Source organism: Paramisgurnus dabryanus, chromosome 4 (genome assembly GCF_030506205.2).
Source record: "Paramisgurnus dabryanus chromosome 4, PD_genome_1.1, whole genome shotgun sequence".
Taxonomy (NCBI): Eukaryota; Metazoa; Chordata; class Actinopteri; order Cypriniformes; family Cobitidae; genus Paramisgurnus; species Paramisgurnus dabryanus.
This window is the reverse complement of record NC_133340.1, coordinates 1,654,532-1,670,986: the sequence shown is the minus strand read 5'-3', so window position 1 is coordinate 1,670,986 and position 16,455 is coordinate 1,654,532. Positions and strand designations below refer to the sequence as shown.

Here is a 16,455-nt window from a genome sequence, read left to right as displayed (position 1 = left end):
GTTGTGACATTGTCTCAAAGCAGATTGTTTTTTGAGGAAAATACTTTGCGCCATTTCATACGCACAGCACTTACGAAAATTAACCATGGTTTTACAACAGTAACCACAGTGCAGTTTAAACTATGTTGTTTGTAGTAAAACCATATTAAGTTCATTGTCTGCTACAGGAACGGTAGTTTAACCATGACATTTGTGATTAAACTATGGTAATACAAATTGTAATGAATCTGCTATAGCAAAACCGTAATTAAGTTTCATAACGAGCCACAAAAGACTGACGATGAAAAAACGTTTTTTTTTTTTCTAAAGTGACTTTGTTACATCGTGACCCGGTGCTGACACAATGTAACACGCTTCACTGAGACGTCACAATGTAATTTGTTTACATCCGGACTGAATGTGCAAATACGGTGTTTATGTAACTTATAAAACCGGAGAACGTTACATGGCTGACGTGTTAATTTATCAGACGATGAGGAGATAAGGTCGTCTGCTGCCTTTGAGTTAATACGTAGATATCATTAAACTTATAATGTAGTTGTGTTAGGGAGAAAAATAAGTGAAAAAATAAGTCAATTTACTGAGCAGTAAGGAAAGCAGATGTTTGTAGGAGAAAGAGATTCTTCTTAAAAAATTTGAGTTGGAGTTGAGCACTGTGGTCGTGAACACGGCTATTTCACCTTGTTATGTAAGTTGGTGGACTTACACGCACACAAAATAAGTAAAACGTTGTCCCCTAGTGACCTACAACATGTCTATTTTTTATACTTTCTAAATTAGTGGCTTAAGCAAGACCTCGTAATGTTTTTTCAAAGCATTTGATGAATGTCAGATGCAGTGTTTTCTTTGAAACAATAAGCAACTTTTTAATGCATTTTTTACTGCAGGACTGGGTGGGAAAGTAAGCCTTAAACTACCGTGGGGGTGGATTTGCAAACGTAGGCCTGTTGAGAAAAAGTCAGTTTTGCTGTGTGGTGTGTTCCTGTCCTCACATTCAAACTGTGTGTGTATTGGGTGTCTAATCAAGGGCGTGCCGCACCTGGAGATTCAAATGAGCCAGAATTGTGCTCAAACTTTTGCTGTGTGGTTTATAGTATAGTAATTCTTGATACAACCACACCATAGGTAAACATGCCAGTAGACTATCAAATATAGCCTAAGGTATACAGCAGTAAATTATTTTTGTATATTTTTTACACAACGTAGTCACATAGTATCCTTCTGCTTGCGAAATACATACTTTACATTTAAAATCTTAGTTTAAACATGTTTTAAATCATGTTTGCCAAACAAGTATAAAGTTTATGAATAGGAGCTATTTGTTCTGATTGTGTAAGTCTCTTTATCTCTATCTCCATCAAAAATTATTATTTTTTTCGGTCTACTCGTGTTATGTGTGAGGCTAAGTGTCATTTAATCAAAATAATTTTTCTACATAGTAATGATATTCTTCCTTTTATTGGCATTGGATGGTATTGAGGTTCACTGATCAGAATTAATATTTACAAATAGTTTTAATGAGAAACTTTCTTTACTATTGCATCTAGTAATAGCTTCAGTGGTTAAAACCAAATTAGCCATTGTTTTAATGTTTCACATAACTGAAAGAGCTCACTGACCATTGTGAAGCATAGTTTTTCAAAAAAAAAAAGACGTGGGCAGAGATTTAGAGAATTACTCACATTTCATGGGAATTTCTTATATCTGTCAACATCTGCTCCTAATTATGTAATTGTTATGACATGATTTCATATATCACAATTGGAAAGTTTTAAAATATATATATATATATATATATATATATATATATATATATATTTAAATGTATTTTATTTAAGTTACCTAATTATTATACACACACTGTCCACACATCACTTATAACTTTAATGTAATAACAAAAGTGTCACAGATGAAATAAGGTGTCACAGATGAACATAAAATAATTGAAATATCATTTGAAAAATTTGTCCTGTAGCAGTGTTGATAATATTTGTAATATGGCATCATGCAAACTTTAATATCAGATATGTATAAAACCGATTCTTCCACAGTTACCCTTGATCAGCCAAAACAAGAACTACTTTCTTTTCACAACTGAATGCCGAGCTAATATAAATCATCCATTTATTCACATCAAATAAATACGACCAAACTTATTTTAATAAAAAACAAACAAACCATGTCAATTTCCCAGATATTTCAAGGTCACACTGGTTATTATAGTTGGTCTGTATTACTGCATGTCAATGTAAAATTGCAGTCATGGGGTGGACTGAGTATTGGCTGGGCATTACAATGATGACCCACTTAGACCATTTTATGTGAGTTTGTTTTCAGGGTGGGCGAAAGGTTAAAGGGCACGTCTTTGATATTATCCAGCCTGCTGTGCACTAAAGACGTTTGCTGATGCATGCATACGCAGGAAGGATAATGATGACAAAGGCATACCAAAGCTTGTGCATATTTTATTTTTTATTTAATAATAATAATAAAACATTCGATTGATTGTTATACCGTAGTTACAGCGGATATGTTGTTATATAGTATTTATTTATTAATTCAGTGTGACCTCTCCAAAAATGTGACACTCAACTTAATTTCCATAGTACCTTAAAATCTGCTATTTATTTTGAACTTGGCATTCACTTCACATTTCCTCAAGGCCAAAGAGAATGATATTATCATCCAGGCCTAGAAGTAATTTTTATTAGGAGGAAGGTTGTTTTGGTTTATTAACATTGTATTATTTTGTAAAACGCTCAGCTGCCCTCTCAAGGTCCAGTTGCTAGGTTTTAAACTTTAGGTTTAGAAATTCGCTGTGATAACTTTTGATCTAAGTCAGCGTTAGCCTCTCGTCGTGTCTCTGTGACCAGATGTATTAGTCAAATAGTGAAAGTTCATTATGACTTGCACTGGTTCACTATGACTATAAGAATCAGAAGTAAACTGCATGTTCTCTCAAATATGGCATGCTTGTAAATTTATAACCTCTTGGCTCGGGACCAAATAAAAAACCTTCACGTGTTTGACAGAAGCAGTGCATGTCACATACAGTAAAGACCACTGATCCTTTTGGTCCCTGTGATATGCCCAAAGCTTTTAATGCCTGTTTCTGCCTCATGTTAATGGTTATGTAATATTGCATTTGACTCAGACCCATCCCACACTATATAAAAAACTATGTAGGTGCAGATCCTGTGAGTGGTCCCATTATTTGGATGCCCCTTACATGTGAGAAAAGCTTTACTTTCTCCTAAAGTGGAGATTAATAATATTTCCCCAACTTTTGCAAATTGAGTTTAGCATTAATTTAATAGTGCTGCTATAACTCGGCAACAAGAAACCCTTAAATACCAAATAACATTCAGTCTACTTTATGGTGAGAAAAAAACTCTATACATATCTGTGGTTTTGCGCTGCATATAAATACATTTGTGTTTCTCAGGCGGCACGACTGGTGATATTATCCGTGTTGTTTTTGATAAGTATTTGTGGAGTTTCGCATTGTGTAATGCGATGGTTTGTGATGCGAGGCTGTGCTTGTTTTCGAGTGCCATATTGACTTGAAAGCGAGATTACATTTTCATTATTTTGGTAGCAGCCCTCGCAGATAATGCAACAGGGCGACACTTTTCTGTTATATTGTTGTCTCGTTGCTCTAAACATGTCAGTAAACATTGTTGAAGGACTCTTTGAAGTACATGCAATAGCAAAACTGGTCTCAAAATGAGTTTGAGGTTTCTGTCGAGCTGTTTTTTCCCCTTTTGTGTAAGCTCATTTCATCGTGCCTCTTTACAAGGACTCTTCAAGATTCAAATTGAAGTTGCTTGATGTTCACAGAAGCTTAAAGCAAATACAAGAAGTTCCCTTTGCATTTATTATCATGATACTTGAAGGTCAGTGACATTTCAGGGGTGTGAGCTTAACTTTTTAGTATGAAACATGATTTTAAGGCCTACAGGCCTAGAACTGAGGCAGCGTGCATGGGAGTCTCGACTCTTCGTGGGTGTGTATTGCTGTGTGTCTTTTTTTTAAACGATAATTGAGATGCGAAACACAGAAATGAAAATCTCGATCCGAGTGTCAATTACAAAGCTATCTGCTAAGGGGAACACGGCATCAGCCAAGCTGTCTGATGGCAAACAGCAGAGCTCTTTATTGTGAGCTCCTCTCAGTACTACATGTGCTGCCAGGGCTGCCCCTATCTGACGTTACCAAGGCAAAAGCACTTGTTGTGAGGACTGACGCTGTTGTCTAGATATTAGGTCAGCAAATCTTTTTTTTCCCATTTAAAGTACCTGGTGTGTGTTCACGACATGTACAAATGCAACATAATGTTCTTACATTGTGTTCCATTGATGCACACTTTTAAAGAAATAAAAACGTTGTAATATGGGTATAACAGTGCTCCTCTATCTTTCTCTTTCTGTGTGTGTCCATACACACACACACACACACACACACATATATATATTTATATAGATATAAATATACACTTGCAAATGCACACACACACACACTGAGAATTGCTGACTCACCAAATAATAAAAAAAGCAAATTTAATTTAATAAAATTTATTACTATTGCTATATGTGGGTATAATTGTGATATGTAAATTTTTAATATTGTACATTTTACCAGAATTTAAAAAAAAAAATTATTAACTTAATTATTACTATATGTTGCATCTTCATTTTTTTAAATATTTACAATACATTTGTAATGAACCATTTCCGATTCATCTTAAATTAATTTTATTTATTAAATCTCGTATGTTTTGCATTAAAGTGAGCAAAAAAATATATATACATTTTCAGCAGTACACTGGTTGTGTGCAAAGACAAACTTTTCAGTAGTGTGAAGAGTTGGATTAAAACAAACCATATTTGTGGTTGTTTAATTCTGGTCCATTGTTGTTCCTGTGTGCTTTCACATACACCCGTGTGCTGCTGTGCTCCCTTTGCTTGGTAGTCTTGTAAAAGTAAGTGAAATTATGGAAGCAGCTTCCCCTTTCTGTGGTAGGAAATGAATGTTTCTCTGCTAACTTCTGGCGTAAGTCATAGAGAACAACACATTTAGCTGTAGCCTCGTGAAACTGCTCTAAACAGGGTAAACCCATACATGTCATCAGGGTGTAGTTTTAGTAAGTGATCTATTTTGTTTATTATTCAAGTGTGCACTGTTCTGTTCAATCTTGATACAAGTTATACATTACATATTTTTCTTTTGTTCAGTTTTGTGAGTTACTACAATCAAAGATGAGATATTTCATCAAAATGATATTTAAACTATATGTCTACTGTAATAACATCTAAAAAATAAATAATAAGGTCAAAATTATTTGTTGATGAATATATAAATTAATTCTAGTTTAATTCTGTGCTCTAGCCAGACTAAAATGATCACTTAATTTTTTTTAGACTGCTTTAACTTTATTAACTTCAAGCACACCGAGTAAAACTTGGGTAAGAGTTTATTAAAAATATGACTTATAAAGTTATTTTAATCATGTTTGCAATATTACAATTTTATAGCTATTTGTGCTTTAGTTTGGCTTTTTTAACCGTTGTACCTCTAATGCTCAAATGTGTAGTTTATTATATAATAAAAATTGTTTTGTCACAAATAAAAAGAAAATCATGCATAACTTTGCACATTTCAGCTGTAACTTGATGGTTATGAATTTCCACACTGACACACACACACACGTCACAAACTTTGATGTAGTTTCAATAGAGAGTATACCACATTCACTTTAATATTTCACATAATATACAAGCACAATATAATTACACAACTAGTCAATACACTGAATAACCTAAGAGCTAAATTTGATTCATACATGTGCTTTATCTTTTCTTACAGGACAAGAACCTTATAGTGGACACAAGATAAAGTCAAGCTACTGTAAGTACATCACTCTTAACTATTTAATTAATTTTATTTATTTATTATTTTTAAAGTGCAAGTTTCATTCATAACAATACAAGATTTTCTTAATTTTATTTTTATTGTCCAGTATACACATAAGAAATAAAAAATAAGAAAGTGAGAGACATACAGACAGAGATAAGTAAATATTATAAAATGGCTGGTTTTATAGAACACTTTTTTTCCCAAAAGTCCGTGGGGCTCTTTTCATTACCTGAAATTTTACCCTTATAGACAGCAGATGCTCCCCTGTTGCTTGTGTTACACCAAAAGTTTATTGGCTCACCTGTAACAAAAGCATATAAGTGTACTGAATAAAACAGAAACCTGGGTGAAGTGGATGATAAATATTGCAAGTTTGTCATGCTTTAAATTTGATTGTTGTGATGTTATTATAATCCTAGTTATTTTGTACTTTGTCAAATATTACTTACACCCTGTACAAAAAGCCATTTCAAAAAAATTTAAAAACAAAATGAAACTCATATTGAACGTACTCATAATTGTTTTTTTTTCTTTTGTCATTGATGCCATGACTAATTTGAATTACCAATATGAATTCACTTGAAGGCCATATTTTGAATAATATTGGAAATGACTAACATATAGTCAGATAACTAAACTAAGTTGTCACATTGCTGTTTAAATTCACACAGTCAGGTTTAATAAAAGTTTGGACTTTTTAATTAAAATGTGTTTAATCAGAGAAAGTCAGGTTATGTACGACTGGTGTGAATATCAATTGTTACTCACCTATTATCACATTGAACCAGATAGCTAAAAGTATGTAGGTAGATAATGTACAAGTACCTTACCGTAATGGGAAGATTTTGTGGTAGTACCGAAAATTACAAGGTTCAAAATAGTTTATGGTCAGATAATGAGGACATGTATAACATTTTGCATTTCTTAAAAAATGTAATGGCGCAATACATTAAAAGCTAAATGTTACATTGTTCAAATTGAGCATTAATGTCAAACAAGGCAAAACAACAGACCTTATATTTGGAAAGGCTTAGCTGTCATCTATTGGGGTCCTATAAAAGAAAAATCAGTAAATTCTTATACAAAAAAAGTTTACTGTCATATTCCACTTGCAATACCCAAACTAACTTGTTAAAGAAATAACAGCTCAACAATGTATAACCTTTAGTTTGGTGTTTTATTCGATTATGTATCTCTTATATTCAAAACATTTATTTTCATTCTCAATGTCATTCTGCCATCCTACAGCTGCAACATCTAAGCAGACAGACATTCTTAATTTTTGTTATCTTGTGTTGCCAGGTCGAGAGCGTGCCTGCCTCGCGTGAGTGAGTGCGTGTGCGCGCGTCCTGCGCGGGGCCTGTCGGTACTGTAGCAGCACAGAATGGTTTGTCAGTTATAACGGGGGTGCAGGCCGTACTGTGCTGCGGCAACAACGACAGGACAGGCGTGCACTTCACATCAGACGGGTGAGAAAGAGAGAGAGGAACTTAGGGCAATGTAGGCAAAAACAACAACATATATGTGTGACTGCAAGTCTCCTGAACTTGGCCGTGTGGCTGCCTGGCTGTAGCAGCACGTAAATATTGGAGTCAAAGCACTAGCGAATCCTCCAGTATTGACCGTGCTGCTGGAGTTAGGCGGGCCGTTTACCGTCCGCAGGGGTCTCTTACCTCTCCATAAAAAGTACAAGTCTAGTAACTACATGTACTGTGCAAATGTCGAAGTGTGTGTGTTTTAATGCTTTCATTTTCTAGCTCGATTAGAACCGATTATATGATACTTGATATAAGATATACAGTTATTAATCTGTTTTGGCCTAGGTCCCCTTGTATAATATGCTTGCATGTAAGAATATATTTGATATTGTTGATGATTTGATGTGCAAAAACTGTAATAAGAGGAAAATAAAATTAAAAGCACCTTATCAAGCCTGATTAATTGTACGTTGTGCGCACAATTTGTAGATCATGTCAAATGCGTGATAAACAGATAATCATTAGCAAAGTCAGTGGGGTTAGATCTGAATCGTTCATGCGATTTAAATAACTAGCTTTTTGTGCTTAAACCTCAGTATTAAGAATTCACATTTGACTATCATTAGAGAAAAACAATTATAAAATGGTTCATAGTCAAGTGTTTGCTATCACTACTTTGACATCAATAATAATAAAACCTTCCATTGCATTTGAATAACCCAGCATCGCCATCTTCTGGGAATGTGCACATGACTCGGGTTATCACATATCCCCATCACATCTTTTTAGATTAAGTGGGAGAATATGTTAGAAGGAAGGATGCTCATGAAAAAATCCTTTTTAACTTTTGGTGCTTTTAGCTGTTTATTTTGATTCTATGTCATTCTTCTCCTCAGTAAAGATCATATAAGTACATGTACTCCCTTTCCGGTAAACCAATCACACTTCTATTTCTCTACTCTATGGAAACCATCCAAAATCATGCTTACATCAAACCAACAACATTTAGAGACGTTTTCGTTCATCTGGATTCACATCTGTCACATATGTGTGGTACACTTATCTGTCAAATAAAAAGGCCAATGTGTTGGGGGAAATGCTTTTTGGAGGGCATTACAGCAATACTGATTTCATCAAGAGACACATCCATGGAAATATCAGACATGTGCCCTAAAAATTATAATTTAGTTTAATATTTTAGTCTAGTTTTCTGGTTTGACTTCAGAACATTTCTTAAATGCCACTGAAAACTTAAATAGAAAGTCTTTCGGAGGGGGATTGTCGCACACTTGAAGATAATTAATTGTATTTTGGCTCTTATGGTAAACATATTGTGCTTCAAATCCTCCTTTGGTTAAACTGGATGACATTAAAGAAACCATGATTATCTTGGCGCAGATCCGGGAACCTAACTGCTGATTGTAGTTGTTCCTGCTAGAAAATAAAAATTGACTACATGTAGCTGAATTTCGCCTTACACAAGAATCCTATTAAGCTAACAAAGTACTGTCTACCTCTCAGGTACCCCTAAATTGAAGAAAAAAAAACCTCAATACCGATCTTCCCATCAACTATTTTAGCGTACACAATTCATGACAAGGTATATTTTTATATACTTATAAAAACTTATAAGAATAAGGAAACCATCAAGCGATTTTTCATAAGGAGGTAATAATACAAGAGGTGCTTAATACTCAATTTGCTTTATTTATACTCTAAACTTTCTTTAGTCTGCCGGTATGTTTACTATATAATCTGCATACAAAACATGCGTCATAATAACTTTATGACGAAGTTGCATGGATTGTTGATTAAAAAACAACAGAAGGGCATGAATCTTTTTTTAATTTTCCTCAACTGCAGGTAAATATCCTGTTTTGATGGTAAAATTCATCAGAAGTGTAAGTTCCAGCAAAAATGTGGTAAAAAAAGTTATTGGAGTGAAGCTGCGCACGGATTGAAGACATTGGCACAACTTTCATTAAGTTCAGTTTTTTTCAACATTAATGAATAATTGTTTGCCTGTAATTTGGTCACTTTATGTTTTAGTTTGTTTATTTATTGTAATAGATTTTTTTACATTAACTAACTACTATAAAAATGAATTCAAAGTGACTTAAAACTGTAGTCGAAACAAGATGTCCTATTTTGACAGGTAATCCTTTGATATCTCTTATATATCTTATAAAATATATTACAAAAGCAGAAACATCCTAAATCAATGAAATTGTCGACATTATATCTGCTGTCAAACCACGCAGCAATCAAAATGAGAGAAAACGGAGCGACGTCACTTTCTATTGCTCCTACGTCACTCACTTCGAACGTCACTGTTTCTCAGCCGAAGGCAACTTTTTCTTAGGCTAAAGCTTAAATGTACTTTTTAAGATACCACTCAACACTTTCTGGACTAAAAATCAGAAGTGCGCACAAAAACCTGAATAACATTTTGCTTTGTGAATGAGCTATTCTTGGCAGGTAAACCGACATCCTTCCTTGAGTGGAGCGTGACAGCTGAGCTACGCGCAGGTTTGTGGGGAAATTTGATTGGACGGTACTGAAAATAACGGTTTTGTTATTCTTCAAAACATCACACACGCACATCGTGCAATTAAGCTAATTTTAAACATTTTTTTACGTCAAACGTTTACGAAATTACACGATTTAACAACATAACATCTGTGGCATCACCTGCACCATAGAAGTACTCTGTGGGAAATCCGTTATTTAAAGTTTTTAAGTATAGCTACTCTCACTACCAATGCATCTTAATGTTTTCTGATTAACTATGCCAAGAAACTATTTTATAAACAAGTGTAACTAATGAGAAAGAATTGTAAGGTCGACAGGGCTATTATGATGAAATAGTCTGCCTACTTTACCTTCTTTCGCTCCATTTAGCTCGACAGCTGCTTACCAGTCATCCCAAAGGACATAGACGTGATGTTAGTCAAAATAAACAGTTTCGGCATTAATGCAATAATCCCATAAAAGTAGGATGTTTGGAAAAGCAGTTCCACCGCATAGCTGCGAACGCATCACGCGCTCTTTTATTGGACAGAAACCGCGCGCGCCAGTTACTAGGGCGCTCCGCAAACGCAGTCATGGCGCTTGTTGCTGTGCAGATTTCATTACAGTCGAACTTTAGAAAACAACGAACAAAAGTTAATAACCGTGTCAAGCAATAATGAAAGTGACACACACGAGTTGTACAAAAGTTTAAATGAATTAAGATTTCGCTGTGGTGGCATATAAATAAACGACGTTAGAGTTGTATTTTCGTTTTTGTAAGCAGTCGGTCAGATATAGAAGGTCCCTTGCTTTCTGAGCGGCGAGGTTGTTGCTATGCAAAACTTCAAAGCTGTGACTGACCTCAGGTTTAAAGCTTTTAAGGTCACATCAGTTCTGATCTGATCTCAGATTTGCGCACGCACACCGATAATTGTAAACGCCATCAAGTTTATCATCTCAGCCCCGTTACCTCATTCCAACAACTGCCTTTATGGTCTGCCCTTTGACAAATACAAATCAGTGCTAAACTGCTGACTTACACCATCAACAAAGCTAAAATTACTTCATTATTAAGTTACATCATAATAACTCGCGTAGTAATAATTGCTTGTCTATTAAAAGTTTGTATAATAGCGCTCCTTATATTGGCCACTAGAGGTCACCGTTGATCGTAGGAAACACCATTGGTTTACTCCTGCTACGTCATATCCGCTTTCCAAATGTCTGAAAGGAGTAATCATGACCTCCGTGGATTACGAGTACAAATAACTACGTAAACTAGCGCATTCACATAATTTCACACTAAGGTTATCATTGTTAGAAGAAGACCATTATGTCGTCTTTGTTTTCATGCTGCTTTGACTGCTGTGGGGACAGCAACAGCGGCCGCGTAACACTAAAGGAAATGCCCACGGTTCAACTGGACACTCATAGCATGGGTAAGTGTTGGGAACTGATATTACTGTATATCACAAACACATTACATGTGAAGAAAGTGATATTTATAATAAAAGAGTCTGCCCTAATTGAGAATTGTAGATTTTAACTAAAAAAGTACCGTTACGCGTCGTTGACTTAACGACGTATTAGAAGGACTGATTTGACAAAACACGAACTCAATACCAGTCCAGTGAGCCTGAACCGAACTGAACTTCCGGTTTGTATTTATTCACCGGACTGGCTAGTGGCTAAACCGATCTCTGAAACAAATATCTTGTTAAAAATAAAATATTTCGGTTTGCTAAAGACAAGGGGAAACGGCGGGAATAGATCACAACTGTGGAGAGGTTTGGCAGCCAGGACTTGTTATTAATTATATGTGGAAGTCTACCGGAAGTTGTGTTTAGTCCACAAAAGCTGTTAAAGGAATATTCCATTTTCTTAAAAGAAAAATCCAGATAATTTACTCACCACCATGTCATCCAAAATGTTGATGTCTTTCTTTGTTCAGTTGAGAAGAAATTATGTTTTTTGAGGAAAACATTGCAGGATTTTTCTCATTTTAATGGACTTTAATGGAGCCCAACATTTAATACTTAACTCAACACTTAACAGTTTCAAAGGACTATAAACGATCCCAAACGAGGCACAAGGGTCTTATCTAGCAAAACGATTGTCATTTTTGACAAGAAAAATAACAAATATACACTTTTAAAGCACAACTTTTCGTCTAAATCCAGTCCAGCGCGACCTAACGTAAATACGTAGTGACGTAGGGAGGTCACGTGTTACATATATAAAACGCACATTTGCGGACCATTGTAAACAATGAACTGACACAAAGATATTAATTAGTATCAGTTGACATAGAACAACGTAGGAACGGTCCTCGTTCTCAACACTTGTAAACACTGGGGCGTAGTTTTGCGTTCGTCCTCTGTGACCTCTTGACATCATGACGTATTGGGTTGGGTCAGCTGGCGCATCACGACCGGATCTACATGACGAGAAGTTGTGGTTTAAAAGTGTATATTTGTTATTTTTATTGTCAAAAATGACAATCGTTTTGCTAGATAAGACCCTTATGCCTCGTTTGGGATCGTTTAGAGTCCTTTGAAACTCCGTTGAAAAAAACTGTTAAGTGTTGAGTTAAGTATTAATTTCTGGTGTCTATTAAAGTCCATTAAAATTAGAAAAATCCTGCAATGTTTTCCTCAAAAAACATAATTTCTTCTCGACTGAACAAAGAAAGACATCAACATTTTGGATGACATGGTGGTGAGTAAATTATCTGGATTTTTCTTTTAAGAAAATGGAATATTCCTTTAATGTTGTTGCTGCCTACACGGTCGATAGATGAATTAGACTAATAGTAATAGTTGGTAAATGTAATCTGAGCTTTGAGACGCATAATCATCAACTTTTGCTTATTTCAGGTACTGATGTTGTGATTGTAAAGAGTGGTAGACGCATATGTGGAACTGGTGGTTGCATCGCGAATGCTCCTCTCCACCAAAACAAAAGCTACTTTGAGTTTAAGATTCAGTCCACTGGTAAGAAGAACTTGACTTAATGGAATTGATCCTTTCTTAGTTAATAATAATATTAGTTGTGACTGCAGTGCACTTTGTCCCATGTAGGTGTCTGGGGTGTTGGAGTGGCGACACAGAAAGCAAATCTTAACCAGATTCCCTTGGGGAGAGACATGCATAGCCTTGTGCTTAGGCAGGATGGCACTGTGTACCACAACAATGAAGAAAAGAACCGATTACCTGCTAACAGCTTACCACAGGAAGGAGACATTGTGGTGAGTCTTACAGCAGTAGTCTTTCAGTGTCTAAACAATGTGAGATATGGACTGTGATACAATTTGTGGTTTGCTGCTGACTACTGTACCAAATGTACTTAAAGGGATAGTTCACCCCCACCCAAAAAAAATAAATATATATATATATATATATATATATATATATATATAAAATAATTGTATATATTGTCTACTGCCTGTTAACAGTAAACCCATGTTAATATGAGCATTGATATTTAGGGCTATGTGGGTTTTCGTTATGAAAGAGATGCCATGTAAATAACACACAATTTCTTACTGGTAATTAATTTTGAGTGTAACACATGTATCTATTTTTCTGCCGTGTTTTGTGTGTGCAAAGGGTGTTACGTATGACCATGTGGAACTGAATTTGTACTTAAATGGGAAGAATATGAACTGTCCAGCATCAGGCATAAGAGGAACTGTTTATCCTGTAGTTTATGGTAAGTGTTGTGGGGTGTTACCTTAAATGTATTACCAACCACAGTAGTAGAACCACAGACAAAAACAATATTAATATTCCCAGCACTAAATCTCATCCTATATATTTCACAGTTATGTGCAAGTATCTTAAAATATCCACATTTTACTAAGCAGTCCTTCCAGAAAAATGGGAAGTTTTTTGTGATTGTTGCGGGCAAAATGTTTGATCTTGCAGCACATTTTCTTAAAAATGTGATGGAATGCAGGATATTTATGCAATTGTATGTAATGAAATTGCGGGAACTTGCAAAAACAGCGTTTGGATGAAAAAAAGGAAAAAAGTGATTCCCCCAAAACCTTGTTCTCACTAGGCTACTACCTTAATGTAAAGAGTCATTTTTACTTCCTATGAAAAGCAAGCATACTACAGAAAGTGCTGGGGTTATGAAATCATGCAAGCTCTGCATATTTTGCACATGGAAATCTGCAATTTATGCGTCGAAAGTGCGGCGTATTTGAAAAATTTCGGCCCCCATATAAATATGCAAACTTTGGCTGATTATCCATTGAATCATGCGATCGCACATCACGTTTTTCTGAAGGGACTGACTAAGATGCACCTGGTATTAGACGTAAATAAGATGTTCGAATCAACTGTTCTTATGTATTTAGACTTTTAATTTTGATTAAGAAAATTGAGATCTAACAGAATAGGTTTCTCGGACAGGGCTTATCTTTTGTAAGGTATGTTAATAAAAAAGTGAAGCAAAAAAAATTAGGTTTGGATTTGGTGTTCCCTTCATAATAAAAACCTTCATTTTAAAAGTGCATGTTCTGTTTACTTCTGTTATCTTTGATTAATATTTAAATTTATTTCATGATCTGAAACATTAAAGTGTGACAAACATGCAAAAAATAAAAAATCAGGAAGGGGGCCAACACTTTTTCACAGCACTGTAAATGTCCTTATATAATTAAGATTAATCTAAACCCTGTGTGGGAAACTGACCCCAATGAGATATTTATATACAAAGCACATAGACAGTTCCTGGTTTTAAATCTCATTCTTAGGCAATGTAATATTTTTGTACAGAATTTGTTCTTGTGCACATTTAAACTTATGTCTGCATTTGTCTTCTTCCAAACAGTGGATGATAGTGCAATTTTGGATTGTCAGTTCAGTGATTTCTACCATCCTCCTCCACAAGGCTTCCAAAAGATTCTTTTTGAGCAACAGATCTTCTAAAGTTCATGACATGCTGTTGATACACCAAATATGTGTACTCCATGGTCGGGATTTGAAGTGCTATGCTTTCACTGACATCTAACTATTGTGTGGCTCAGACAACCTGGCATGTTTAAAGTCATTTTATCTTCAGTAAAACTGACGCAGACCACCACTGTTCGGTTAAATAAAACATCGTCTCTGATTTTCCAGGTGAACTCCAAGTGTACAATATCTTATCAGAATATACTTGAGTTGTTTGGATTTAATCTTACACTGTACATTTACTGACGTATTAACGGTGTTACTGTTGTGAACAGATGTGGATTTAAACAAGTTATAATGGCGTAACGAAAACCAGCTGACAACCAGGACGATGTTTTATGCATTTCAACTTAACAAGTGATGCTGATACTGACTCAAAATAGTCTAAACTGTCAAAGCTTTTCATTTTAATTATTTGTATGATGATGTTGATACACTTAATGTGACAAAGTACTCAAAGTACCACACTACCTGCCCACACATATTTATCATAAAGTGTTTGTTTTACATAAAAAACATGTGAGTTTTTTTTTATCTAGTCACTTTTTTGTGTTTTACCAAAGTAACAGCATGCAGAGCATTTATTTAATGAAAATTTGAGACCTACAACAGAAATTTTAATGGAAATTATATATAACGGTTATTTACTTAATATGTAATATTTAAAGGGAATTTGTCAAATAACATCTGAGCTTAATTTATAAATTGTACACTTGTTTTTCAATATGTAAATCAATGCTATAAAGTAAATGGTTACAATAATATTCATTGTTATTTTTGTATGGTCAAATTTGGCATTCTATGTCCCTTTAGTCAATAAATATTTTGCTTTTGTTTTTTGTGCAAAACTGCGTCATTTTTACTCATTGTATTTACCTTATTTTAACACTTAAGTGACTTTATGAGCTGCGTGGTGACGTACATTCCCGTACGTCACATGTGCAGTTTCTCAATCCGAAGGCTGCAGCCTGCGGAGGTCGCATATGCACGCTGCATACGTCATCAAGCCTGGTTTATTTAAGTTAACTGGGCATTACATTCGCAAGACATAAGCATATTACATCAATTTACGATTAACTAAGAACAATAGTCAACTTTATTATTGTTCATATTCTAAAATAAGACAGTCTTGATGACGTATGCAGCCTACAAATGCGACGTAGGCTGCAGCCTTCAATGAGAACGGCTGCAGATTTACGGTTGTAGCTAGAAGGGATACAGCTACGCCGATAATCTCGTGGAATCTCGCCGCATGGGCGCTGTTTTCATCTTAATCCGACCACCAAACCTAACCCTAAACCCAATATTTGATGGAATTTAGGTTGTAGCTGTATCCTATCTATCAAGAACCGCTGTTTTCATCCTAATCCCAACCATATACCCAACCTCTCGCGAGATTTGGCCGTAGATGTATCCCTCTAACCAGAACCCAGATTGATTTACTGTACATGCCCAATAAAAAATCAAGCCAACTTTACAATCTCATAGGAGTGTGAAAGCACCTTCAATTAAAACATGCACACAGAAACTATCCAAGAAGTAACGTAAAACCGAAATAAGACCAGTTATTTATACAGTAGCCAAAAGTA

The 16,455-nt window shown here is 35.1% G+C and overlaps 1 protein-coding gene across 1 annotated transcript; it reads left to right on the top strand.

The window, feature by feature from the left end:
- The first annotated feature begins 11,089 nt into the window (after nt 1-11,089).
- Nucleotides 11,090-15,702, top strand: LOC135785847 (SPRY domain-containing protein 7-like). Its single transcript, XM_065295426.2, has 5 exons — nt 11,090-11,344; nt 12,782-12,898; nt 12,986-13,152; nt 13,514-13,616; nt 14,745-15,702. The coding sequence occupies exons 1-5, from the start codon at nt 11,239-11,241 to the stop codon at nt 14,840-14,842; spliced, it is 591 nt and encodes a 196-aa protein (XP_065151498.1). The 5' UTR covers nt 11,090-11,238; the 3' UTR covers nt 14,843-15,702.
- Nucleotides 15,703-16,455: the final 753 nt, after the last annotated feature.